We start from the raw sequence: 25,022 nt of genomic DNA on the forward strand, positions 1-25,022 counted from the left end.
ACTTACTCATATTTGATTTTCTCTCATTTAGAACCTTTGTGCAAATTTTCAATGAAGCATGTAACAAAATATTAAATATGCATGTATAAAATCTAATAAGGTAAATAGAAAACACTTCAACTATAGTTGCAAACAAAATAAATATACAGTTGAAATCGGAAGTTTACATACACTTAGGTTGGAGTCATTAAAACTAGTTTTTCAACCACTCCACAAATGTCTTGTTAACAACCTATAGTTTTGGCAAGTCGGTTAGGACATCTACTTTGTGCATGACACAAGTCATTTTTCCAACAATTGTTTACAGACAGATTATTTCACTTATAGTTCACTGTATCACAATTCCAGTGGGTCAGAAGTTTACATACACTAAGTTGACTGTGCTTTTAAACAGCTTGGAAAATTCCAGAAAATGTCATGGCTTTAGGAGCTGTCGATAGGCTAATTGACATAATTTGGGTCAATTGGAGGTGTACCTGTGGATGTATTTCAAGGCCTACCTTCAAACTCAGTGCCTCTTTGCTTGACATCATGGGAAAATCAAAAGAAATCAGCCAAGACCGCAGAAAAAAATGGTGGACCTCCGTAAGTCTGGTTCATCCTTGGGAGCAATTTCCAAATGCCTCAAGGTACCACTTTCATCTGTACAAACACAAGTATAAACACCATGGCACCATGCAGCCATCATACCGCTCAGGAAGGAGACGTGTTCTGTCTCCTAGAGATGAACGCACTTCGGTGTGAAAAGTGCAAATCAATCCCAGAACAACAGCAAAGGACCTTGTGAAGATGCTGGAGGAAACAGGGACAAAAGTATCTATATCCACAGTAAAACGAGCCCTATATCGACATAACCTGAAAGGCTGGTCAGCAAGGAAGAAGCCACTGCTCCAAAACCGCCATAATCAAGCCAGACTACGGATTGCAACTGCACATGGGGACGAAGATCATGCTTTTTGGAGAAATGTCCTCTGGTCTGACGAAACAACAAAAATACAACTGTTTGGCCATAATGATCATCGTTATGTTTGGAGGGAAAAGGGGGAGGCTTGCAAGCCAAAGATCACCATCCCAACTGAAGCATGGTGGTGGCAGCATCATGTTGTGGGGGTGCTTTGCTGCAGTAGGGACTGGTGCACTTCACAAAATAGATGGTGGCATGAGACAGGAAAATTATGTGGATATATTGAAGCAACATCTCATGCTTTGTTGCAGATGGGTCTTCCAAATGGACAATGATCCAAAGCATACTTCCAAAGTTGTGACAAAATGGCTTAAAGACAACAAAGTCAAAGTATTGGACTGGCCATCACAAATCCCTGACCTCAATCCCATAGAATATTTGTTGGCAGAACTGAAGAAGCATGTGCGAGCAAGGAGGTCTACAAACCTGACTCGGTTACACCAGCTTTGTCAGGAGGAATGTGCCAATATTCACCCAACTTATTGTGGGACGCTTGTGGAAGGCTACCTGAAACGTTTGACCCAAGTTAAACAATTGAAAGGCAATGCTACCAAATACTAATTGAGTGCATGGAAACTTCTGACCCACTGGGAATGTGATGAAAGAAATTAAAGCTGAAATTAATCATTCTCTGTTACTCTGACATTTCACATTCTTAAAATAAAGTGCTGATCCTAACTGCCCTAAAACAGGGAATTTTTCCTAGGATTAAATGTCAGAAATGGTGAAAAAGGTGTATGTAGACTTCAACTGTAGGTCTAAAATATATTATTTTTAGCTGCTTTACTGTTTTGCATGTTATTTTGGCATTAATACGTGTCATATCAATTTGCATTTGGTTCCTTGGGTTGAGTTTTAGCACCAACTCACAAAACCCCCGTTTCTCGACTGTGTAAATTGGGGCCATGTCTTTACAGATGTAAGTTGTAACGGCAGCTGTTATCTCCTTCCATCTTCGTGATTCTTTGCCATTTGGTGTGCCGCGGGCAAAAGCCTCTTGCAACTTCTGAGTCGGTTGTTTGTTTTGAGAACTGTACTTTTTTTGGCTCACATCCCGTAGACTCACTCCGTACTGTTTCACATGCTTCTTGTGTTGGTGGTAAAAGAGGTTAGTGGTGTTTGAGTCTGTTGTTGGGACCGGCCTGCGGCATTTTTTGCAGACGAAGAATTTCTGGTCCGTGTCAGACTTTTCATACCCACACCACATAAACAGCGCTGTGCGTCAAGCATTGCTAAGAGCGGCTGGCAAACGCAGTAAAGTTGAAATGAATGCTTACGAGCCAGCTGCTGTCTACCACCGCTCAGTCAGACTGCTCTATCAAATATCAAATTATAGACTTAATTATAATATAATGTAATATAATAACATAAATACAAGCCTTTGGTCAAACCCGGAAACTATCATTTCGATAGCAAAACGTTTATTCTTTCGGTGAAAACGGAACCGTTCCTTATTTGATCGAATGGGTGGCATCCCCAAGTCTAAATATTGCGGTTACATTGCACAACCTTCAATGTTATGTCATAATTATGTAAAATTCTGGCAAATTAGTTCGCAATGAGCCTGGCGGCCCAAGCTGATGCATATACCCTGACTGCGTGCAATGAACGCAAGAGAAGTGACACAATTTCCCTACTTAACATTGCCTGCCAACATGAATTTCTTTTAACTAAATATGCAGGTTTAAGAAAATATACTTCTGTGTATTGATTTTAAGGTATTGATGTTTATGGTTAGGTACACCTTGGAGCAAGGTACATTCGTGCAACGTTTGTGCTTTAGTTAAATCATCTCCCGTTTGGCTAATTAGGAAGTAATTCGATGATACATTAACACACAGCATTGATTATATGCAACGTAGGACAAGCTAGTTAACCTAGTAATGTCATCAACCATGTGTAGTTAACTAGTGATTATGTGAAGATGTAAAAAAACAAAAACAAGGTAAGATTAATGCTATCTTGCGACTTACTTTGACTCCTTGCTGCACTCGCGTTACAGGTGGTCAGCCTGAGTGTGATTTGCGACACAAAATAAACGACAGACCATAATATGAAACGATAGAAAAACGTCTATCGTCACACGATCATAACGCCCAGCCCTAGTTGTCACCTTGTCAACACTTGTCTATGACCTCTAACCTTTGACCCCTCCTCTCTCTCTGTAGCTGTGTGGCATGGACCAGCTGTGGGGTATTGCCCTCAGGGCCCAGTCTGCAGACATCAGCCGCGCTGCCATCCAGTACATCAACTCCTACTACATCAACGGTCAGTGGACCTCCGTTGGTAGCTGGTACATGGTTGAAGACTAGTAGTAGTATTTCTCTACCATTTCATCCTTGTTTTATATTGCGAAAAACCTAAGTGAATCCCTGTCCACAGCAGTACGTCTAGATTCAGGGGTTGGATCCAAACATCCTAGTTTATAGTCATTATATTGAACGAGCGGTTTTAGATGTTTGCGTTGACGCTAGGCTTCTTTAAACGTGCCCATGATGACCTACTGATTTACGATTTTGACCAATATTGATTCTGTGTGTGTGTGTGCGCCTGCCCTCCTGTGTCTGTCTCCGTCCCCCAGCTGGTAAGACGGGCCTGGAGAAGGAGCAGGAGTTCATCAGTAAGTGCATGGAGAGCCTGATGATGACCTCGGCCAACCTGGAGAAGGACGCCCACTCCAGCCTCACCGTCATCGAGAGGGGCCTGCTCATGCTCAAGACCCACCTGGAGGCCTTCCGACGCAGGTAGGGAGCACACACACACACACACACTCTCACAGAAACGATGCACAGAAACTCACACAGAGAAACACACACGCTTCTTATCTCCATCCGCTCAACCTGTGTACTTTAAGCCCTGAACCTTTACATTTAACCAGAACACCGCTTATCCTCAACTATATTACTGACTCACCTAGTAGAGATCATCCCTGGACCTGGAGAGCTAATTTCAACCAGCCCTAAGAACCGTGTGTCTTTATGGCGCTCTCTCTCACTTTCTCCCTGCCCCCCAACACACTTTGTCTCCTGCCCCCTCTCCAGGTTTGCGTACCACCTGCGTCAGTGGCAGATCGAGGGCACGGGCATCAGCAGCCACCTGAAGGCGCTGAGCGACAAGCAGTCTCTGCCACTGAGGATCGTGTGCCAGCCCGCCGGCCTGCCCGACAAGGTACCCAAGAAAGTACCCAGCATCTTGGTACTTAATTATTAACCCTTGGTAGATTGGCACACTCAAATGCTCTTGTTGTTCTGTGGTGTTAGGAAGAATCTACAGGCCACGATGTCAAAATGAATGGAAACGATTGGTGCAAGCTAATTTCATACTTTTATGGATTAGAAATAAGTCTGTTTTCATACTACTGTGAATGCTGTGTTCTCATTCTAGATGTTTGTAAGGATGTTTTTCTAACACACTTTTTCTGTGTGTGTGCCTGTTTGTGCGCCTGTGTGTCTGTTTGGCCACTTGCCTTTGTCTCTCTCGTGTGTATGTGTGTGTGTGTGTGTCTACGTTCCTACCTGTGTGTGTGGTACCAGATGACCATCGAGATGTACCCCAGTGACCAGGTGGCAGACCTGCGGGCTGAAGTGACCCACTGGTACGAGAACCTGCAGAAGGAACAGATGAACCAACAGGCCCAGCTGCAGGAGTTTGGACAGAGCAGCCGCCAGGGGGACTTCCCAGGTCTCTCACCTTTGACCCCTGATCCAGTGTAGCGCCAATACTAATGGAGAGTCTCGATTTGATTTTCCTTGATTCCTCGCGTCCTCTCCTCGCGTCCTCTCCTCGCCATCTTAAAACCAATTGGATGAGAAGAATTGGATGAGTATGCGATTGGATGGAATGAAGGAAATGCTATTGAGATTCTCCCCAAGGCTGTTGCTTCCTTCCCTTTTTGAAGTAATCACCGATCGCACAGTGTATTTTGTAGCAGTGTTTCCGGGCTGGTCTCAGTAGGCTTGAATTTCATTTATTCCAATTCAACCTTTGTCCCAAAGGGCAGTTCCTATGCAGTGAATGGTTTCCTTACCGCCTCATTAGAAATGCACACTTCCTTTGGTGGTTTATTGAAGTACTCCCCTCAGAAGGAGTGGTTAGAGTCGTGGTCCTTTCAGAGTCGTGGTTATTCACTAAGGGAAAGGAGCACGTTAATGGATCAGAAGCCACTTTTCGCGTTGGGTGTTTCGACAGTCTGCGTTTCTAACGTGCGTGCGTTTCCTTCAGGTGGTTTGATGGGTCCGGTCAGAATGATCTCCTCTGGCCATGAGCTCACCACGGACTACGATGAGAAGACCCTGCATGAGCTGGGCTTCAAAGACATGCAGGTAAATACCTGCACACACTTGGCAGTCTGCCCTTAGGTGTACACATTCACACACTAGAGCCGGGATTCAATCCCATCGCGGGTTATTGGGCATTATGCCTTTTAAAGGCCATTTCGCATTGAGCCGACATATGCAGAGTTTACGCGAAGGAGTTCTCTGCCAACCTGGGACCATTGCTTTTAGAAGCAGCAGTGCCTATAACCTGTGATTGGCCCCCTATCTATTGCACTCATGCCTCTCTCTACCCTCATTTACAGATGGTGTTTGTCTCGCTGGGCGCCCCACGGCGGGAGCGTAAGGGCGAGGGGGTGCAGCTCCCAGCCTCCTGTCTCCCCCCGCCCCAGAAGGAGCACATCCCCATGCTACTGCTGCTCCAGGAGCCCCACCTCACCACCCTGTTTGACCTGCTGGAGATGCTGGCTTGCTTCAAACCCCCAAGTGCCCTGGGAGACAGCCCCGAGGTGGGTCATGGAGAGTGTGTATGTGTGGGGGCATGGGTTAGGCCTGTGTGTGAGGGGATGTCGAAGGTGTGTGAGATGCCAGCCTGCTTTAAGCTCCCCAGAGCGATGGCCGAGGGGGCCCTAGACAGTCCCATGGTGTGTGCGGGGGGGAACAAAGTGGGGTTGGCAGGTCGGTGTGTGTGTGTGTGTGTGTATGAGGGGCTGTATATTGGGCGAAGAGTGGGTGAATCCCTTTCGCATCTCCATCTGTGTGTATGTTTGGGGATGGATTTCATTGTATAATTGTAAAATTTGTAGTCTATTAGACGGCCTTAATAATCTAGCTAAGGAAATCAGAAAGCAATGAAGCTTTTGAAAAAGCAGCTTGGAAACAGCTACAAACCAGACTCGAAATACTCTCCATCCGATTAAATGTCAAATAGACTTTGAACAAATATCCCTTCCAGAATATAAATGAGGTTCTTCCTTCCAGGTGCATCATGCATAATGCATCACGACTGTCCAATTGTCTTCTGGCAGTTGTTTGATAGTCCAGTAAAACGTACTGCAGGGCTGTGTCCCAAATGCCATCCATATTCCCTTTATAGTGCACTATTTTTGACCAGGGCTCATATGTTCTGGTTGATAGTAGTGCACCATATAGAGATTAGATGCAAAGTAGTGCACTATGTAGGGAATGGGTGCCATTTGGGACTCAGCCCTGGAAGGCGTTGTGCATAGGATGTAAGGCGCTCATCTGTCAACGTGTATATTTTAGTCACAGCGTCGGGAGCCGTCTCGTTTTGAAATGCAAAGTCACCCGGCGGTCAGCGCTTTTTATAGTCTCTCCCTTCACAGGGACTCTGAGAGAGGAGTTATCAGTGTGCATTTATCCATCTCCCCTCTCTATTCCCCCTCTTCACTCCCTCACATCTAACACTCACCTGATCTGACCAGAACGTTAAAACTATTACTTGAGTCAAAATGAGCTATTGACTATGAGTGTGTGTGCCTGCCTTCGGATGTGTTTATAGGCAGTGGTGGAAAAGTACCCAATTGTCATACTTGAGTAACTTTCCATTAAGGTGTTTATATTTTTACTAAAGTAAAAGTCACCCAGTAATATATACTTGAGTAAAAGTCCCAAATTAATTTTGTTCTAAATATACTTAAGTATCAAAAGTATAAATCATTTATATTATGATTTATAGTATAGCTCACTCCAACACTCAGACATCATTTACAGATAGCCAGGGGCACACTCAGACATAATTTACAGATAGCCAGGGGCACACTCCAACACTCAGACATAATTTACAGATAGCCAGGGGCACACTCCAACACTCAGACATCATTTATAGATAGCAACGGGCACATTCCAACACTCAGACATAATTTATAGATAGCCAGGGGCACACTCAGACATCATTTACAGATAGCCAGGGGCACACTCAGACATCATTTACAGATAGCCAGGGGCACACTCAGACATCATTTACAGATAGCCAGGGGCACACTCAGACATCATTTACAGATAGCCAGGGGCACACTCAGACATCATTTACAGATAGCCAGGGGCACACTCAGACATCATTTACAAACAATGCATTTGGGTTTAGTGAGTCCGCCAGATCAGAGGCAGAAGGGATTTATTTAATTATAGCAATAATGAGGCTGCCCCCCCCCACATCCTGTCGTTATCCACACGTGGGTTGTTGTCTTATCCCCACTCTGGCTTAGTTTCCCAGATGCAAGGATGATTTTGAGACTGAGGGATTGTTCTACTCCCAAGCTATTTCTAGTAAAACGCATCCTTGCCTCTGTAATGCAGTCTTTAACTCATTTGTCAGCTCAAGCCATCTCCAGTGGCCATACGCCCAGATTATCTGCCGGGAAATAGTGGGGCCCATGAAAACACACACTAACAGGACAGAAATGTCTTATTAGTCAAATATTAATTGTTAACCATTAATATCAAATAAACCAGGTAAATATGTAATTTGTTGTCTTGATAGGTGAGTGAATTGGACTATTTTCCTGTCCTGCTAAGCATTCAAAATGTAACAAGTACTTTTGGGTGTCTGGGGAAAATGAGTAAAAGTACCTTATTTTCTTTAGGAATGTAGTCAAGTAAAAGTTGTCCCAAAAAAATAGAGAAGTACAGATACCCCATAAAACTACTTAAGTAGTACTTTAAAGTATTTTTTCTTAAGTACTTTACACCACTGTTTATAGGACTGCTCTACTGCCGCTGTGTGTGTGGGTTCTATCACTGTGACAGCGGAAAATAACGCATTTCTGTTCAAATCTCTAAATACAGTCTTTTATTGTACTCTCCAGAACCTACGATGTGAGGAGCTGCACCTCCATGCTGAGAACCTGTCGAGGCGCGTCTGGGAGCTGCTCATGCTGCTGCCCACCTGCCCCAACATGCTGCTGGCCTTCCAGAACATCGCCGATGACACGGTATGTCACCTGTTCTCACACCCACTCCCCTACGCGCTGTCGCCGCACTCCCCTACGCGCTGTCGCCGCACTCCCCTACGCGCTGTCGCCGCACTCCCCTACGCGCTGTCGCCGCACTCCCCTACGCGCTGTCGCCGCACTCCCCTACACGCTGTCGCCGCACTCCCCTACACGCTGTCGCCACACTCCCCTACACGCTGTCGCCGCACTCCCCTACACGCTGTCGCACATTAATCTATTCACTACCACTGACACTTCCCCAATACTGTTGGGCACCAGCCACCAGGCCTGCCTATACCTTTGCGTCATGCTCGTTCATTTCTACTAGTATTTCTTAAACGGCCCCAGGAGTGTACGTTTTTGTTCCAGCCCATCACGTACACACCTCATTCAACATATCAATGTCCTGCCGATTAGTTGAGTTGTTCAATGAGGCGTGCTTGTTCTGACCCACTTTGCACACCAATCAAACACATGGACATGAATGACAGCGTGAAGATATACGTCCTTTCTCATGTGTGTTCTCTGTCTGTCCGTAGGGAGGCGAGGGTCTGTGCTGGAAGGACCTGCTGAGGATCAAGAGCCCCCACAAGCTGCTGTACGCCCTGGAGATCATCGAGGCCCTGGGCAAGCCCAACCGACGCATCCACCGGGAATCCACGGTACTACTGGGGCTACATACATACATACATACATACATACACAGTCGTATGCACACCCTCGCTCTGCTCACTGATTCAAACACGCGTATGAATGACCCCTGTGTTGTCCGTCTGTGTCCAGGGGAGCTACAGTGACCTGTACCCGGACTCTGACGACTCCAGCGAGGACCAGATAGAGAACAGTAAGAACTCCTGGAGCTGCAAGGTACGCCTCTTTTTTAAACGGTCTAACTCTCGTACTGTACACCCTTCTACAAACCACTTATCAATCAAGTCAACTCCATTTCCTGTTTTTCGCTCTCTTTTTACAGTTTGTGTCTTCTGGAGGGCTTCAGTTGCTGTTGGAGATCTTCAACTCTGCCATTCTGGAGCCCAAAGACCAGGAGTCTTGGACAGTGGTGGGTGGATCAGAACCGCATTCTAATACATGGAGGAAATGGAATAGAATGGGTTGTATAGATTAAACGAAATAAAGTTGAAGTCTCAGTACATTAGTCAAATGATAAGTGGTAATGATTCTGTAAAAGAGTTATTCACACATTGAAAACTGCTTGAAAACTGAGTTGCCGATTTATCCAATTTCAAAGTGGACAATCATAAATAATATATAAAAACATGGGGGAATGAACAGGACGGATATAAAACTAAGTCAAAAATTGTTTTTAAGACAATGTTCTGTAGTTGGTATTGAGGTTTAACATGGGCCATATCTCTCTCTCTCTCCAGTGGTTGTTGGACTGCCTGGCTTGCCTGCTTAAGCTCATCTGCCAGTTTGCGGTGGACCCGGCCGACCTGGACCTAGCCTACCCTGACGTCTTCTCCTGGTCAGGCCTCACCGACAGCCAGCGCAAAAGGGCCTGGCCTGGCAAGTCCCGCAAGTCCGCCGGCGACCACGGCAAGGGCCTGCATATCCCCCGCCTCACGGAGGTACAGTGATCCTCAGCTAAATGCTAACAGTTTATGCTAACCGCTGGGTGAGGAGTTGCCATCCTTAACTCTTTATGTGCAGGAAATACAGAAACGTATAATAACTCCAGATTGAGCAACCAGTAATAAAAGATGAATAAAACATTTTAATTTAGTCATTTTTACTTCATTTCTGAAGTAAAGACAACATTTCTGTCGAAAGTAGAATGTCCTGCAGCCTCTTTCTCTCCCATCTATTTCATCTCCTCTTTTCTCCTGAAGCACTCTTCTGTTGCCTCTCTCTCTCTCTCTCTGGAGCACTCTTCTGTTGCCTCTCTCTCTCTCTCTCTCTCTGGAGCACTCTTCTGTTGCCTCTCTCTCTCTCTCTCTCTCTCTCTCTGGAGCACTCTTCTGTTGCCTCTCTCTCTCTGGAGCACTCTTCTGTTGCCTCTCTCTCTCTCTGGAGCACTCTTCTGTTGCCTCTCTCTCTCTCTGGAGCACTCTTCTGTTGCCTCTCTCTCTCTGGAGCACTCTTCTGTTGCCTCTCTCTCTCTCTGGAGCACTCTTCTGTTGCCTCTCTCTCTCTCTCTCTGGAGCACTCTTCTGTTGCCTCTCTCTCTCTCTCTCTGGAGCACTCTTCTGTTGCCTCTCTCTCTCTCTCTGGAGCACTCTTCTGTTGCCTCTCTCTCTCTCTCTGGAGCACTCTTCTGTTGCCTCTCTCTCTCTCTGGAGCACACTTCTGTTGCCTCTCTCTCTCTCTGGAGCACACTTCTGTTGCCTCTCTCTCTCTCTGGAGCACACTTCTGTTGCCTCTCTCTCTCTCTGGAGCACACTTCTGTTGCCTCTCTCTCTCTCTCTGGAGCACACTTCTGTTGCCTCTCTCTCTCTCTCTGGAGCACACTTCTGTTGCCTCTCTCTCTCTCTCTGGAGCACACTTCTGTTGCCTCTCTCTCTCTCTCTGGAGCACTCTTCTGTTGCCTCTCTCTCTCTCTCTCTCTGGAGCACTCTTCTGTTGCCTCTCTCTCTCTCTCTCTGGAGCACTCTTCTGTTGCCTCTCTCTCTCTCTCTCTGGAGCACTCTTCTGTTGCCTCTCTCTCTCTCTGGAGCACTCTTCTGTTGCCTCTCTCTCTCTCTCTCTCTCTCTCTCTCTCTCTGGAGCACTCTTCTGTTGCCTCTCTCTCTCTCTCTGGAGCACTCTTCTGTTGTCTCTCTCTCTCTCTCTCTCTGGAGCACTCTTCTGTTGCCTCTCTCTCTCTGGAGCACTCTTCTGTTGCCTCTCCCTCTGGAGCACTCTTCTGTTGCCCCTCCCTCTGGAGCACTCTTCTGTTTCTCTGTACTTCCCTCCCTGTGGCGTCTTGGCCTCTTGAACTATCCCCATGGTTAATTATATCTATCTTAAATAAACACTTGATAAACCTCCCTTTTTTTTCTTGTCAGGTCTTCCTAGGCCTTGTCCAAGGCACCAACCTGATCCAGCGCTTGATCAACGTGGCCTACACCTACGACAACCTAGCACACAGGTGAGAGAACACCGAAGACGAGAGGTCTATGTTTCAATAGTCACACTACGCACTAGTGTGTAGTACTTAACTAACTCTCCATGCCAATGAAGGCTTTTGAATTTGAAGGATAACAAATGATTGGATTTGAAGGAATGTGTTAGGCATTCATTGTAAGTTTTTTATTGTTGTATGGACATCAGTGTGAAATGTTTGTGTACTGAAGGTTTCCCTCAACCTATCTTGACTACGTTTACTTCCTGTCTCACAGAGTTTTGAAGGCCCAGTCAGACCACCGGTCCCGTCATGAAGGTGAGCTAAATGCTACGTATGCTTAAATAATGTTCATCTACGTGAAAAGCCACACACATTTCTTTTCACTGAAAGGACCACTTTCATAGCCTCCTGTCCATTCTGTTTGTGCTTAAGCACATTGTTCTTAGTAGTTTCACATGTCTAATGTGTTATTCCTATGTTCCAGTGACCCACTACTCCATGTGGCTGCTGGTGAGCTGGGCCCACTGCTGCTCTACGGTCAAGTCCAGTCTGGCCGACAGCGACCACCTCCACGACTGGCTCAAGAAGCTCACCCTGCTGGTGCCGGAGGTGAGATCTGGGGTGGAAATGATGAACTGCTATCTAGTATTGTCTTCATCTTGCTTTTCTTCCCCCTACCTAAAAACATGACTTTGATTTGTTTCAGTGTAACATTTGTGGGTATTTCCATCCAAAAATATTGTCTCTGAAAAGAATCTAGCTATACCGCGATTTGTTGATTTGTTCACTATCTTATTTTGATGCCTTTGAAATACTAACGTCTCTGTGACCCAATTGATCCGTGTGACTTTGGTAACACAAGACACTCAAGTTAACACGATACTTTCCTCTATTTGATTTTGTTACCAAGATCACACGGATCAACTGGGTCACAGAATCGTATAAATAGAAATGCAAATGGATTGAGTGCGTGTCTTGTCCTTCTCAGACGGCGGTGCGTCACGAGGCGTGTAACGGCCTGTACAAGCTGTCCCTGTCTGGTCTGGACGGAGGAGAGTCCATCAACAGGTCCTTCCTGCTGCTGGCCGCCTCCACGCTGCTCAAGTTCCTCCCCGACGCACAGGCCCTCAAACCACTGCGGGTGGGTACAGCACGCATATAGACGCGCATATATACACACACACACACACACACACACAAGCACCATTTTGTTGTACTGTATACTGACTAAAACAAATGTGTTCAGTGTGGGTTATTCACTTCCTAGGTCAATGTAGTGAAGGGGCTCTGTAGCTGATGTGGTCATGTGTTCAGGTGGAGGACTATGAAGAGGAGCCCGTGCTGAGGACGGGCTGTAAGGAGTACTTCTGGCTGCTGTGCAAGCTCATCGACAACATCCACGTCAAAGACGCCAGCCAAACCACTCTGTTGGACCTGGATGCTTTAGCCAGACACCTGGCCGACTGCATCCGGAGGTGAGTCCAAGATGAATCCAAGACCAGTTCGGCGCTCTGAAACGGCATCCTATTGCCTATTTAGTGCGCTACCTTTGATGGACCGCCGGCTCGGGCCAAAAGTAGCTCACTATATGGGAAATAGGCTCAACCCAAGTCTCTCTTGAATTAGATATTTTGTGTGTGATTGCTTGCGTTGTCCACATTCTTGTGGAGCATGAAGGCCAGCTCAGTTCAAATACACAAGACTGTTTTTAAACCAGTTCGACAATGAAGTTTGCTTGATCAAACTGTCTCTCTTTCCCCAGCCGTGAGATCCTGGACCAGCAGGACGGTGCGATCGAGGACGACGGTCTCACGGGCCTCTTGCGCCTCGCCACCAGCGTCCTCAAACACAAGCCCCCCTTCAAGTTCTCCCGCGAGGGCCAGGAGTTTCTGCGCGACGTCCACAACCTGCTCTTCCTCCTTCCCAGCCTGGCCGACCGCGCCCAGCCCAAGTGCAAGTCGCATGCGGCCCGCGCCGCCGCCTACGACCTCCTGGTGGAGACGGTGAAGGGCTCGGTGGAGAACTACAGGCTGCTTCACAACTGGGTCATGTCCCAGCACATGCAGAGTGAGAGGAACCTTTAGGAACCGTTAAATGCTGCTAGGAATATTTGTCAGTGAGAGTAATGCATTGGTGGGAGGGCCCAAGGGAATGCAATGGGTATTGAATCAGACATTGTGCAGGCTGACCAAACTGAATATAGTTTTTGTCCATACACTGCGCCTAGCTGTTTTTTTGTTTTTTTTTTGGGGGGGGGGGGGTTTAAACAAACATCCAAATAGCATCCTGTTGAAGTCAGGCCATCCTGTTGGTAATGTCTGCTCCATGGATTTCCATGACCGGATCAAATGAGCGGAGCAAGTTGGTCTATTTAAGTTCAAGGTCCCATTGTAAATGATATGATTAGGATCCAATGTACATAACATAATCTTATATCCAGTATATTCTATTAGGTTCCTGAAAGATATGAAGATTTGTGTTTTTTACCCCGCCCAGCCTCTCATGCCCCGTACAAGTGGGACTACTGGCCCCATGATGACGTGCGTGCCGAGTGTCGCTTCGTGGGCCTCACTAACCTGGGGGCCACCTGCTACCTGGCCTCCACTATCCAACAGCTCTACATGATCCCTGAGGCACGCCAGGCCGTCTTCACTGCTAAGGTCAGTCCAATACTGTGCACCTCTTTCTCTCTCTTTGTCCTATCGTACCTCTATTGCTCTCCCTCTTGCTTTTCTTATACACCTCTTTCTTTCTCTCTGTCTTTCTCTGTCTCTCTGTCTGTCTCTGTGATTGTAATGGATGCTATTACAATGGTTCCTTTTTCACAGTGCTGTAGGTTGTATGGGGCAATTTCACCTCATCCACGCTTGTGTGTGTGTATATAACACATCTGGATGATACGCGGCAGCCATTTTGCGCTAGAATGCTCATCCCACACATGCTATTTCACTCCCTCTGCCACCTGAAGAATGCTTTGATGTTGAGGTTGTGAATGTTGTTTATTAATGAGAGTTGTGTGGTTTTTTTTTTCCAGTACGCAGAGGAGATTAAGCACAAGACCACATTACTGGAGCTCCAGAAGATGTTCACCTATCTCATGGTACGCAGCCGGTCTCTCCTTCAGCCCTCTGTCACCCCTCTCTATCTCCTCAGTCCGTTGACAAGAACAAACAGACATTGTCCCCGTAGGGACACTGCTACTTCAGTTTTTCTCCACGCCGCCTTTCTTCCGTTGCCTAATTCTTCTCCCCTCTCCATCCCTGGTTCCAGGAGAGCGAGAGGAAGGCGTACAACCCCCGTCCGTTCTGTAAGACCTACACCATGGACAAGCAGCCCCTGAACACGGGCGAGCAGAAGGACATGACCGAGTTCTTCACCGACCTCATCACCAAGATAGAGGAGATGTCCCAGGACCTGAAAAACACAGTGAAGACTCTCTTTGGCGGCGTCATCACCAACAATGTGGTCTCGCTGGTAAGAGTCACCGTACTCCTTTAAATGTTTACCGGCAACATTTCCATAGTGCAAAAGAATTGTGTAAAGTGCAAAACTCATTATAAACCGCATTAAATCACACTACGAGATTTACCGTCTTTTTTGTGCTTTGCACAATTCCTTTGCTCTACAAAAATTCACATCAAAATGTTGCCGTGTGTGTGTGAAGCCATTCTCATTCCACTAATTTTCTCCATCCAACAGGACTGTGACCACGTGAGTCAGACAGCCGAGGAGTTCTACACAGTCCGGTGCCAGGTGGCCGACATGAAGAACATCTACGTAAGCACGACATCGTTGACTTTGTTTAGAAGTGCAACCAAGTGTTATAGACTGGGGTTTTACCTTCCCATCACAAGTCTCAAATCTCATAGCACTGTAGTGTCACACTGCTGCCTTCTATTCAGCTTGGAATTCTTACTCTGGCAAATGGAAACTTTTCCTCATGTCATCCTATGTTGTGCTCTGTTAGTCTGGTGTATTTTCTACGCTCCTAGTTCTTGTGGGCATACAGTACTGCATGTTGGCATGTTGCTAGAGACGTTGGTGTGTCTTCGTGTATCCTCAGGAATCTCTGGACGAGGTGACCATCAAGGACACACTGGAGGGGGACAACATGTACACCTGCTCCCAGTGTGGCAAGAAAGTACGCGCCGAGAAGAGGTGAGTCGAGGAACCTGCTGGTCCAAATGCCTTGTACTTTCTCTCCTGAAAATCAGCAAAACATAATAAATTGGAGGTGGTAGTTGTATACTAGACATTTTTGGAACGGTTAGCTGGTTTTCCACCAGTTGATGTTGGTTTACGATTTGAAGAAATAACTTCTTGACATCTCTAGTGTCTCTCTTATTTTTTGTATTTTTTTTGTCCAAGACCTGTGCTTAAATTAATCTCCCTTCCCTTTCTCCATCCTGCTCTGTTCCAGGGCCTGCTTCAAGAAGCTTCCTCGCATCCTGAGCTTCAACACCATGCGCTACACCTTCAACATGGTCACCATGATGAAGGAGAAGGTCAACACGCACTTCTCCTTCCCCCTGCGCCTCGACATGACCCCCTACACTGAGGACTTCCTCATGGCCAAGGGCGACAGGAAAGAGGGTACGCGTCACTTCCTGTTCCCGACAGACCCCCAACCACCTGATTTGGTTCTCCATAGGCCCTGTACTAAATTCACTTGTGTCACTATACTGTATATTCGGTGTATTTGAAATCGGGTTGAATAGCAATATGAGGAGAATTCCCTTTTCATAGTCTGTAGAAAAAGGACCAATGTGCTGGATAGAAAAAATTATATTTGAAAACAAAGTCGTGTCTAATGCTCCCCAGTGATTTATCACCTCTATATGAGGAGTTTTGTTCCTCTTGATATCTTCGTCAGGTCCACCTAGCCTATCAGAGGGCAAGCTAGGAGGAGCAACCAGCATACCTTCAACCAATAATTGGAGGAATGGGTTGCTCATTGACGTGGTCCACTATACCCTACTACAGGTTTCCGGGAGGAGGGTGGGGCTAAGGTGGCGGAGAGCTACGAGTACGACCTAATCGGCGTCACGGTGCACACAGGCACGGCGGACGGCGGCCATTACTACAGTTTCATCCGAGACATCGTCAACCCGCACGCCTACAAGAATAACAAATGGTGAGGAATATCTCTGGCTCTAGTATTGAAATAAGATCAGTGGGGAATAAAAAAAAAAAAAGAGGTCTCATGTTATGGCCTTACGATACACTGTCCTGCATCTGAGTGCTTTTGAATTTTAGGGAATATAACCGACTGTCATTAACTTAGTTTGCTTTTCTCAGGTACCTTTTCAACGATGCCGAGGTGAAGCCGTTTGATTCAGCCCAGCTAGCCTCCGAGTGCTTCGGTGGAGAGATGACGGTAAATCCTCAAATAAAGACAAAGCTCCAGTGTTTTCCTTCTCATTTATACTTCTCAATTTTTGAAATGTTTCGTCTCACCAACATATGTCTTTTAGACAAAAACATACGACTCGGTCACCGACAAGTTCATGGACTTCTCCTTTGAGAAGGTCAGTTTCCTTGTAAATCATTTTCTAAAGTGAAATTTAGTTGAATAAAATGCTGGGTTTTAAAGTTGACAGTTTGTCTTGTCTCTCCCTCCAGACCCACAGTGCCTACATGCTTTTCTACAAGAGAGTGGAGCTCGAGGAGGAAAATGGCAAAGACTTGAACTTCGACGTTTCTCCAGATCTACTCGAGGTACCCGGCTGGTTACAATCTCATTGCACTCGCCTTTCTCACGTTCTTTATTCTCTCAAAACTTTGAAATACTTATTCTGTGTTTCTTTTATTTTCTCTACTCAGTGGATTTGGCAAGACAACATGCAGTTTCTCCAGGACAAGAACATTTTCGAGCACACATACTTTGGGTAAGTGACACATTTTTGTACTAGCCATCATGACTCTACCTTTTCTGAAGCTTGAATGAAGATGTGATATTATTGAGAACTTATGTTAAGAGTACTTTGCTTGTGTGCCCGTGACTTGACCCTGAAATGTATAAATCGATTTGACCTATTAAGTACTGTCTCAATTAAAGCTCATATCCATTCAAATATGAATATGGTCTTGATCTGTTAACCTGGTGTAAGTTATGTAGGGTGAAGTGTTGCCTTGGTGGATAAACTGTTCTGAGATCAGTGTTATGACTCTCTCTGTACTCTTACCTACAGGTTCATGTGGCAGCTTTGCAGCAGCATTCCTAGCACTTTACCAGACCCCAAAGCTATCTCCCTCATGACTGCCAAGGTACGACCGCACTTAAAGCCTTATTCTCGACCATAGAACTTAATTTGAAAATCCTTAAACTTGACACAGATTTATTTATGGCTTTACCTTTACACATATTTATTTATGGCTTTACCTTTACACTTTGAATATACTTTCCACTCTCACACTTCTCCTCGGTTACAGCTTAGCACGTCATTTGTCCTGGAGACGTTCATTCACTCTAAGGAAAAGGTGAGTTGTCCCTCCTTACTGTCAGTGGGTGGCTCCCTCTAGTGGCCAGCCTCAATTGCAGTCAGGTTATTTTTCAGCAATTTTTCTTTATTTTTAAATATTTTATTTTTCAGCAATTAATTTTTTTTGCCCTCTGTTTTACCGTGTGGAAGATGGTCTGTAACTTCGAGCCAAGGTTTGTCTAAATTTTGTCTGTTTTCAGCCCACCATGTTGCAGTGGATCGAGCTCCTGACCAAACAATTCAACAACAGCCAGGCGGCCTGCGAGGTAAATCGACTGTTTGTTGAAGCACAAATCGGGGACCACATATTGAACTGAATGGTTTTCAGTCATCAGGGTAATTGCTAACTTTGTGTGGTTGTGGTCTTTCAGTGGTTTTTGGACCGCATGGCTGATGACAACTGGTGGCCCATGCAGATCCTCATCAAGTGCCCCAATCAGATTGTTCGACAGGTGAGAGCCCCAATCAGATTGTTTGGCAGTCACTCACTCACTCACACACACACCACACACTCACTCACTCACACTGTCTGCCCTGTTTTCCCCCATCAGATGTTTCAGAGGCTGTGTATCCATGTCATCCAGAGGCTGCGGCCAGTCCACGCCCACCTCTACCTACAACCTGGCATGGAGGACGGGTAGGAATGGTTGCTTATGTAGAAATCAATCAACCAGCCAATCAATCACTCACAACTCAGAAACATGTTAATTTGTAAGCTTTATAGCGTAAACAATTGATGGCTTACGCGTACATTTTATTTTTAGAATTTTTCCCACATTAAACTAGCTTCTGATATCCCATGAATCGTCTATAACGTGGCTCTTGAGCTGATCATGTTTTGCTGCCACTAGAGGCGATGCAGTGTGACATCACCGTGTTGTGTCTGTCTGTCATTAGCTGGCTGAGAGAAAGGCGCCACGTGTCACCAAGTTGTCCTAGCACTGTGGGCACTTGGAGTTTTGTGGCACAACATGGAGAGAAATGGTCACTAACCAAAGAAGTTTAGATTGATAATGTTCTGGACAAACTCAGGGAAAACTCCCAAGTTTAATTCCACTGTATCACCTGGGTCATGTTCATTAAGGTACTCAAGAGAATGTTTCGAAATGCTTTGCATCACAAAACGAAAATGGGAGTTCAAGGTAGTCCCTTTCTGTTTCAGTCCATTTTCATTTGTTTGGTACTGAATGAACATGACCTGAGAAGTTGTCTGATGTGACTTCCTGTGTGCGGCCTCCAGGTCTGACGACATGGACGGGCCGGTGGAGGACATCGGCAGCCGCTCGTGCGTGACGCGCTTCGTCAAGACGCTGCTGTCCATCATGGAGCATGGCGTCAAGCCCCACAGCAAACACCTGACCGAGTACTTCGCCTTCCTCTACGAGTTCGCCAAGATGGGAGAGGAGGAGGTGTGTCGTGGATAACAATAGTCATTTTATAGGAATATGCTCATGACACTTTAAAAAAAATCCCAAATGAGTTCCAAATGGCACCCTATTACCGACAGTGTACTGCTTTTGACCAGAGGCCTGTGCATACATTTTCAGTATGTTTTCTGTTTCCTGCAGGGCTTGAACCCCATGACCTTGGTATTACCTCACCAAGATGCATGGCTAAGTGTTTTTAGAGAACAAGTTTTTGCCAACGGTCTGTTTTTCTCTTTTGTCATTCCTCCAGAGTCAGTTCCTTCTGTCCCTACAAGCCATTTCTATCATGGTGCACTTCTACATGGGCACCAAGGGGCCTGAGAACGTAAGTATACGCTAGTTTGTGTGTGTGTGTGTGTGTGTGTTACTGTGATGGTGTGTGTAATGACCCGGTCACCCCAGCCCCAGGTGGAGGTGCTGTCTGAGGAGGAGGGCGAAGAGGAGGACGAGGAGGAGGACATCTTGTCCCTGGCGGAAGAGAAGTACCGCCCGGCCGCCTTGGAGAAGATGATAGCTCTCATCGCCCTGCTGGTGGAACAGTCCCGCTCTGAGAGGTAGGGCACTGCCGGGCAGAGACGGTCACGGCACCACTTGGGACACAGGAAAGCCATATGTATGGCACAGGGATTTGACCTGCTACTAGCAAAGTGAGATTAGTAAATGTTACTGGACAAGTTGTGTATCACCCAGAACTAGAAAATTGTTGTGACTAGACAATTTGGTATTGTACATTTGCTGGGTCACAGGAAATGTTCATAGTTTTGGCGCAGGACAACATAGTGTTCGCAATACAGCCCAAAAGTTAGCTATAAATACTACCACATACAGCACCCAATGTATTCGCTGTTGTCACTATCAAATCCTCCCACTTCTTCGCATGTTTAATTTCACCTTCATTCTAATCTCATTTTCTTCCTCCGTCTCTCTCCAGACACCTGACTCTGTCCCAGAGTGACATGGCAGCCCTGACCGGGGGGAAAGGCTTCCCCTTCCTCTTCCAGCACATCCGAGACGGCATCAACATCAGGCAGACCTGCAACCTCATCTTCAGCCTGTGTCGCTACAACAACCGCCTGGCCGAGCACGTACGCTTAACACGCACCCACAAACAAACACGTCACCGTTGTTAATGGCAGACCCTGACCGTGACCCCACTCTCCGAGGGTGTCTCGGGGAGAGTTGGAATTTGCAAAAAGCACATTTCCAATTTGTATTAATACACACTTTTACATGTTTGAAAAATGACTATATAGGCACCCACCAAATTTGTATTATTATTACATACTGGAACGAACTACAAAAATCTCTGAAACTGGAAACACTTATCTCCCTCACTAGCTTTAAGCACCAGCTGTCAGAGCAGCTCACAGATTACTGCACCTAGCCCATCTATAATTTAGCCCAAACAACTACCTCTTTCCCTACTGTATTTATTTTGCTCCTTTGCACCCCATTATTTATATCTCTACTTTGCACATTCTTCCACTGCAAATCTACCATTCCAGTGTTTTACTTGCTATATTGTATTTACTTCGCCACCACAGCCTTTTTTTTTGCCTTTACCTCCCTTATCTCACCTCACTTACTCACATTGTATATAGACTTATTTTTCTACTGTATTATTTGTTTTACTCCATGTGTAACTCAGTTGTATGTGTCGAACTGCTTTGCTTTATCTTGGTCGCAATTGTAAATGAGAACTTGTTCTCAACTTGCCTACCTGGTTAAATAAAGATGAAATAAATCAAATCAAATTTCTCCTGTGTTCTATTCCAGATTGTATCCATGCTCTTCACCTCTATCGCTAAACTGACGCCTGAGGTAAGCACTGATGTGAGAACCTATACTTTTAATACATAATGCTCTCAATATATTATCCAACTCTATTAGTTTGTACAAATCTCAATTTATCCCTTAAATGTTCTCTACTTTCTCTCATCTCTCTCTCTCCGCCCCCTTCTCTCTCTCTCTCCGCCCCCTTCTCTCTCTCTCTCCGCCCCCTTCTCTCTCTCTCTCCGCCCCCTTCTCTCTCTCTCTCCGCCCCCTTCTCTCTCTCTCCGCCCCCTTCTCTCTCTCTCCACCCCCTTCTCTCTCTCTCCGCCCCCTTCTCTCTCTCTCCGCCCCCTTCTCTCTCTCTCCGCCCCCTTCTCTCTCTCTCCGCCCCCTTCTCTCTCTCTCTCTCTCCGTCCCTCTTTTAGGCGGCAAACCCTTTCTTCAAGCTGCTCACCATGCTGATGGAGCTGTCAGGTGGTCCTCCGGGCATGCCTTCCTTCGCCTCATACATATTACAGAGGATCTGGGAGGTACGGTCACACACACTCAACATAAAATCCAATGTTATTGGTCACATGCTTCATAAACAGCAGGTGTAGACTAAGTGATCCTTACGGGCCCTTCCCAACGGTTTAGATATACAATTATAATAATAAAAGGAATAAATAATGATATCTTGGTGCAGGGGTACAAGGTCATTGAGTACATATAGGTAGGGGTCGAGTGACTCGGCAACAGGATAGATAACAAGCAGTAGCAGCAGCGTATGTGTTGAGTCGAGAGCTGGTGCAAAAAGGGTCAATGCAGATAGTCTAGCAGTTTCCGTACCAAGCGGTGACTCAGCCAGGCAAGATTCTCTCAATGGTGCAGCTGTAGAACTTTGTTGAGAATCTGAGGGCCCATGCCAAATCGTTTCAGCCTCCTGAGGGGCAAGGGGCGCTGTGCCGCCTTCACGACTGCTGGTGTGTGTGTGGATCATGTTAATTCCTAAGTGAGAAACTTGAAGCTCTCGACCCACGCCACTACAGCCCGTCGATGTGGATGGTAGCGTGCTCGGCTCTCCGTTTCCTGGAGTCACTGATCAGCTCCTTTTGTCTTGCTGAGGTTGAGAGAGGAGGTTGTTGTCCTGGCACCACACTGCCAGGTCACTAACCCTCCTATAGGCTGTCTTGTCGTCGGTGATCAGGCCTACCGCCGTCGTGTCGTCAGCGAACTTAATGATGGTGTTGGAGTTAGGCGTTGCCACTCAGTCGTGGGTGAACAGGGATTATAGGAGGGGACTAAGCACGTGCCCCTGAGGGGCCCCAGTGTTGATGGTCAGCGGGGCGGATGTCTTGTTGCCTACCCTCACCACCTGGGAGCGGCCCGACAGGTAGTCCAGGATCCAGTTGCAAAGGGAGGTGTTCAGTCCCAGGGTCCTTAGCTTAGTGATGGTCTTTGAGGGCACATAGGTTCATCTGATTCATTGTTCTTTATCAAGTTACTTCAGTTAAACATAAATTTATCCATCTATTTGTCCTTAATCCACATTATCAAGTTATTTCAGTTGATCTTGATGCCGTTGCCAAAAATATTTGTTGTGTGTGTGTTCTCTCCCAGGTGATAGAGTACAACCCTAGCCAGTGTCTGGACTGGTTGGCGGTGCAGACCCCCAGGAACAAGCTGGCTCACAGCTGGGTGCTGCAGAACATGGAAAACTGGGTGGAGCGCTTTCTACTGGCCCACAACTACCCCCGTGTCCGCACCTGTAAGAACCCTTGTGATGTCTTTCTCTGTCTGGAAATTCTTACTGACTACACTGCAAAAGTATATGGACACCTGCTTGTCGTACTTGTCATTCCAAAATCATGGCCATTAATATGGAGTTGGTCTCCCCTTTGCTGCAAAAACAGCCTCCACTCTTCTGGGAAGGCTTTCCACTAGATGTTGGAACATTGCTGCGGAGACTTGCTTCCATTCAGCCACGAGTATTAGGCCTGGCTCGCAGCGTTCCAATTCATCCCAAAAGTGTTCTATGGGGTTGAGGTCAGGGCTCTGTGCAGGCCAGTCAAGTTCTTCCACACCGATCTTGACAAACCATTTCTGTATGGACCTTGCTTTGTGCGTGGGGGCATTGTCATGCTGAAACAGGAAAGGGTCTTCCCAAACTATTGCCACAAAGTCGGAAGTACAGAATCGTCTAGAATGTAATTGTATGCTGTTGCGTTAAGATCTCCCTTCACTGAAACTAAGGGGCCTAGCCCAGACCATTATTCCTCCTCCACCAAACTTTACAGTTGCCACTATGCATTGGGGCAGGTAGCGTGCCACAAACCAGGTATTGTGTGTAGCAGTGATACCCAAGTACATCTTAAATTTATTCAAACTTAAACTCAATGTAAATGTCCATCAACAAACTTCTTACTGCTTATCAGACACATTTCCACTTGCTGAACACGAACTCCTGAGATGAAACATGCAGCCTCTTAAGACAATTGTTACATAGTTGCAGTCTAAATTGAGCCGTGGTCTCAACCTTTTCATTCAACAGAATAAAACAAGAGTATGGTACAAAAATAGTGGTATCAGAATAATAATGTTGACGTCAACAATGACAAAGTTCATTTGAGTAGGAGTTGCCCTCCAAAAATAAATACAAGTAGATGGCGCTGCAACGACGTCTTTGAAAGAAGTCCATAAAGCAAACACATGAAATAAAGATTTCACTACAACACAATGCCACTCCATCCTGTTCAGCATTTCCATGCTTAAGCTATGTGGTGCTTAGAACCCTGGCCTTGCACAATCTGGCCTGCATCTATCTGATCTTACAGTTGACCGGGGCAGCTCTTATCAGGGAAGAGATTTGACCAACTGACTTGTTGGCCCGTCCAACGTTTAAAGTCACTGAGCTGCTCAGGAAGGCCATTCTACTCATCCCCATCATTCTCTTCTCACTCTAGCAAAAGGACGATTGTGTGGAAAGCTGGCCTAGAAATACAAAAAGGACAGACATCGAGGCAAAACGCTGCTCTAACTCTGAGTTCTCCCTCTGTCCCTCTAGCGGCAGCCTACCTCCTGGTCTCCCTGATTCCCAGCAACTCGTTCCGCCAGATGTTCCGCTCCACGCGTTCCCTCCACATCCCCACGCGGGACCTGCCCCTGTCCCCCGACACCACCGTGGTGCTCCACCAGGTACGGTTACACACTGCAGTCCTGTCTCCCTGTGTTTTAATAGTGTTTAGGTTCTACTCAAGGTACAGACAGACACCGAGGAAAAGCTCAGACCAGATTTATTCACCCACCTGGATGCTTCAGCTAAATAGTGTAACATGCAAATAGAGCCAACAGGGCCTGCCTGCTCGTTATGCAGGATTAGGCGTCCACTTATGGCGGCAGATTGATGAGGGCGGCATATTCTGAGCTTAACTGATACCAACAAAAACACATAAAACCTCACACAATTCTGCCCTAAAACAATGACAATTTCTCTCAGCCAGGGCTTTTAAAATATTTAGCTTGTCCATTCCCAGTGCACTTCTCCAGGGTGCTATTGCAGAGATGCGGCGCTCCATCAACGTTTGGTCAAAAATAACATCTGGCCTCCCGGGTGGCGCAGTGGTTAAGGGCGCTGTACTGCAGCGCCAGCTGTGCCACCAGAGACTCTGGGTTCGCGCCCAGGCCGGTAGGGAGATCCTTGTCTCATCGCGCACCAGCGACTCCTGTGGCGGGCCGGGCGCAGTGCGTGCTAACCGAGGTTGCCAGGTGCACGGTGTTTCCTCCGACACATTGGTGCGGCTGGCTTCCGGGTTAGATGCGCGCTGTGTTAAGAAGCAGTGCGTCTTGGTTGGGTTGTGTATCGGAGGACGCATGACTTTCAACCTTCGTCTCTCCCGAGCCCGTACGGGAGTTGTAGCGATGAGACAAGATAGTAGCTACTAAACAATTGGATACCACGAAATTGGGGAGGAAAAATAAAAAAAAGAATAAAAAGAACATCTAACGCAAATCATGTAGCCGATTTAAAGCACATGGTAGAATGAGTACGTGGCCTTTTCTATAGTCTACAGGCTGCAGATAAAATTTGACAATTTATTAAGACAGA

At 46.4% G+C, this 25,022-nt stretch overlaps 1 protein-coding gene and 1 non-coding gene across 9 annotated transcripts in view; both read left to right on the plus strand.

Moving 5' to 3' along the window:
- Positions 1-25,022, plus strand: part of usp34 (ubiquitin specific peptidase 34) — a 62,029-nt gene that overhangs the window by 23,622 nt on the left and 13,385 nt on the right. For 3 of the 8 annotated variants that reach the window (XM_036949720.2, XM_036949724.2, XM_090204841.1), the window contains 41 exons: positions 3,133-3,232; positions 3,546-3,708; positions 4,006-4,159; positions 4,498-4,645; positions 5,186-5,286; positions 5,544-5,747; positions 8,067-8,192; positions 8,732-8,854; positions 8,976-9,059; positions 9,166-9,252; positions 9,581-9,781; positions 11,198-11,280; positions 11,531-11,571; positions 11,741-11,865; positions 12,245-12,397; positions 12,571-12,731; positions 13,019-13,323; positions 13,753-13,916; positions 14,291-14,356; positions 14,527-14,730; positions 14,956-15,033; positions 15,320-15,414; positions 15,677-15,849; positions 16,240-16,390; positions 16,555-16,633; positions 16,731-16,784; positions 16,879-16,974; positions 17,080-17,144; positions 17,448-17,523; positions 17,689-17,736; positions 17,939-18,004; positions 18,110-18,190; positions 18,290-18,375; positions 18,979-19,147; positions 19,416-19,490; positions 19,568-19,719; positions 20,097-20,250; positions 20,942-20,998; positions 21,364-21,468; positions 22,538-22,685; positions 23,982-24,112. In XM_036949720.2, coding sequence (XP_036805615.2) covers positions 3,133-3,232; positions 3,546-3,708; positions 4,006-4,159; positions 4,498-4,645; positions 5,186-5,286; positions 5,544-5,747; positions 8,067-8,192; positions 8,732-8,854; positions 8,976-9,059; positions 9,166-9,252; positions 9,581-9,781; positions 11,198-11,280; positions 11,531-11,571; positions 11,741-11,865; positions 12,245-12,397; positions 12,571-12,731; positions 13,019-13,323; positions 13,753-13,916; positions 14,291-14,356; positions 14,527-14,730; positions 14,956-15,033; positions 15,320-15,414; positions 15,677-15,849; positions 16,240-16,390; positions 16,555-16,633; positions 16,731-16,784; positions 16,879-16,974; positions 17,080-17,144; positions 17,448-17,523; positions 17,689-17,736; positions 17,939-18,004; positions 18,110-18,190; positions 18,290-18,375; positions 18,979-19,147; positions 19,416-19,490; positions 19,568-19,719; positions 20,097-20,250; positions 20,942-20,998; positions 21,364-21,468; positions 22,538-22,685; positions 23,982-24,112 — 4,932 coding nt within the window. The remainder of the gene's footprint in view (positions 1-3,132; positions 3,233-3,545; positions 3,709-4,005; positions 4,160-4,497; positions 4,646-5,185; positions 5,287-5,543; positions 5,748-8,066; positions 8,193-8,731; positions 8,855-8,975; positions 9,060-9,165; positions 9,253-9,580; positions 9,782-11,197; positions 11,281-11,530; positions 11,572-11,740; positions 11,866-12,244; positions 12,398-12,570; positions 12,732-13,018; positions 13,324-13,752; positions 13,917-14,290; positions 14,357-14,526; positions 14,731-14,955; positions 15,034-15,319; positions 15,415-15,676; positions 15,850-16,239; positions 16,391-16,554; positions 16,634-16,730; positions 16,785-16,878; positions 16,975-17,079; positions 17,145-17,447; positions 17,524-17,688; positions 17,737-17,938; positions 18,005-18,109; positions 18,191-18,289; positions 18,376-18,978; positions 19,148-19,415; positions 19,491-19,567; positions 19,720-20,096; positions 20,251-20,941; positions 20,999-21,363; positions 21,469-22,537; positions 22,686-23,981; positions 24,113-25,022) is intronic. The other 5 variants (XM_090204838.1, XM_090204839.1, XM_090204842.1 and 2 more) reach the window with 3 other exon arrangements.
- LOC118940677 (small nucleolar RNA SNORA17) lies at positions 18,579-18,712 on the plus strand. The gene has a single exon (XR_005037263.1). It is a non-coding gene; the product is annotated as a small nucleolar RNA SNORA17 (small nucleolar RNA).

Source organism: Oncorhynchus mykiss, chromosome 17, assembly GCF_057628025.1.
Source record: "Oncorhynchus mykiss isolate SJ-2025 chromosome 17, ASM5762802v1, whole genome shotgun sequence".
Taxonomy (NCBI): domain Eukaryota; kingdom Metazoa; phylum Chordata; class Actinopteri; order Salmoniformes; family Salmonidae; genus Oncorhynchus; species Oncorhynchus mykiss.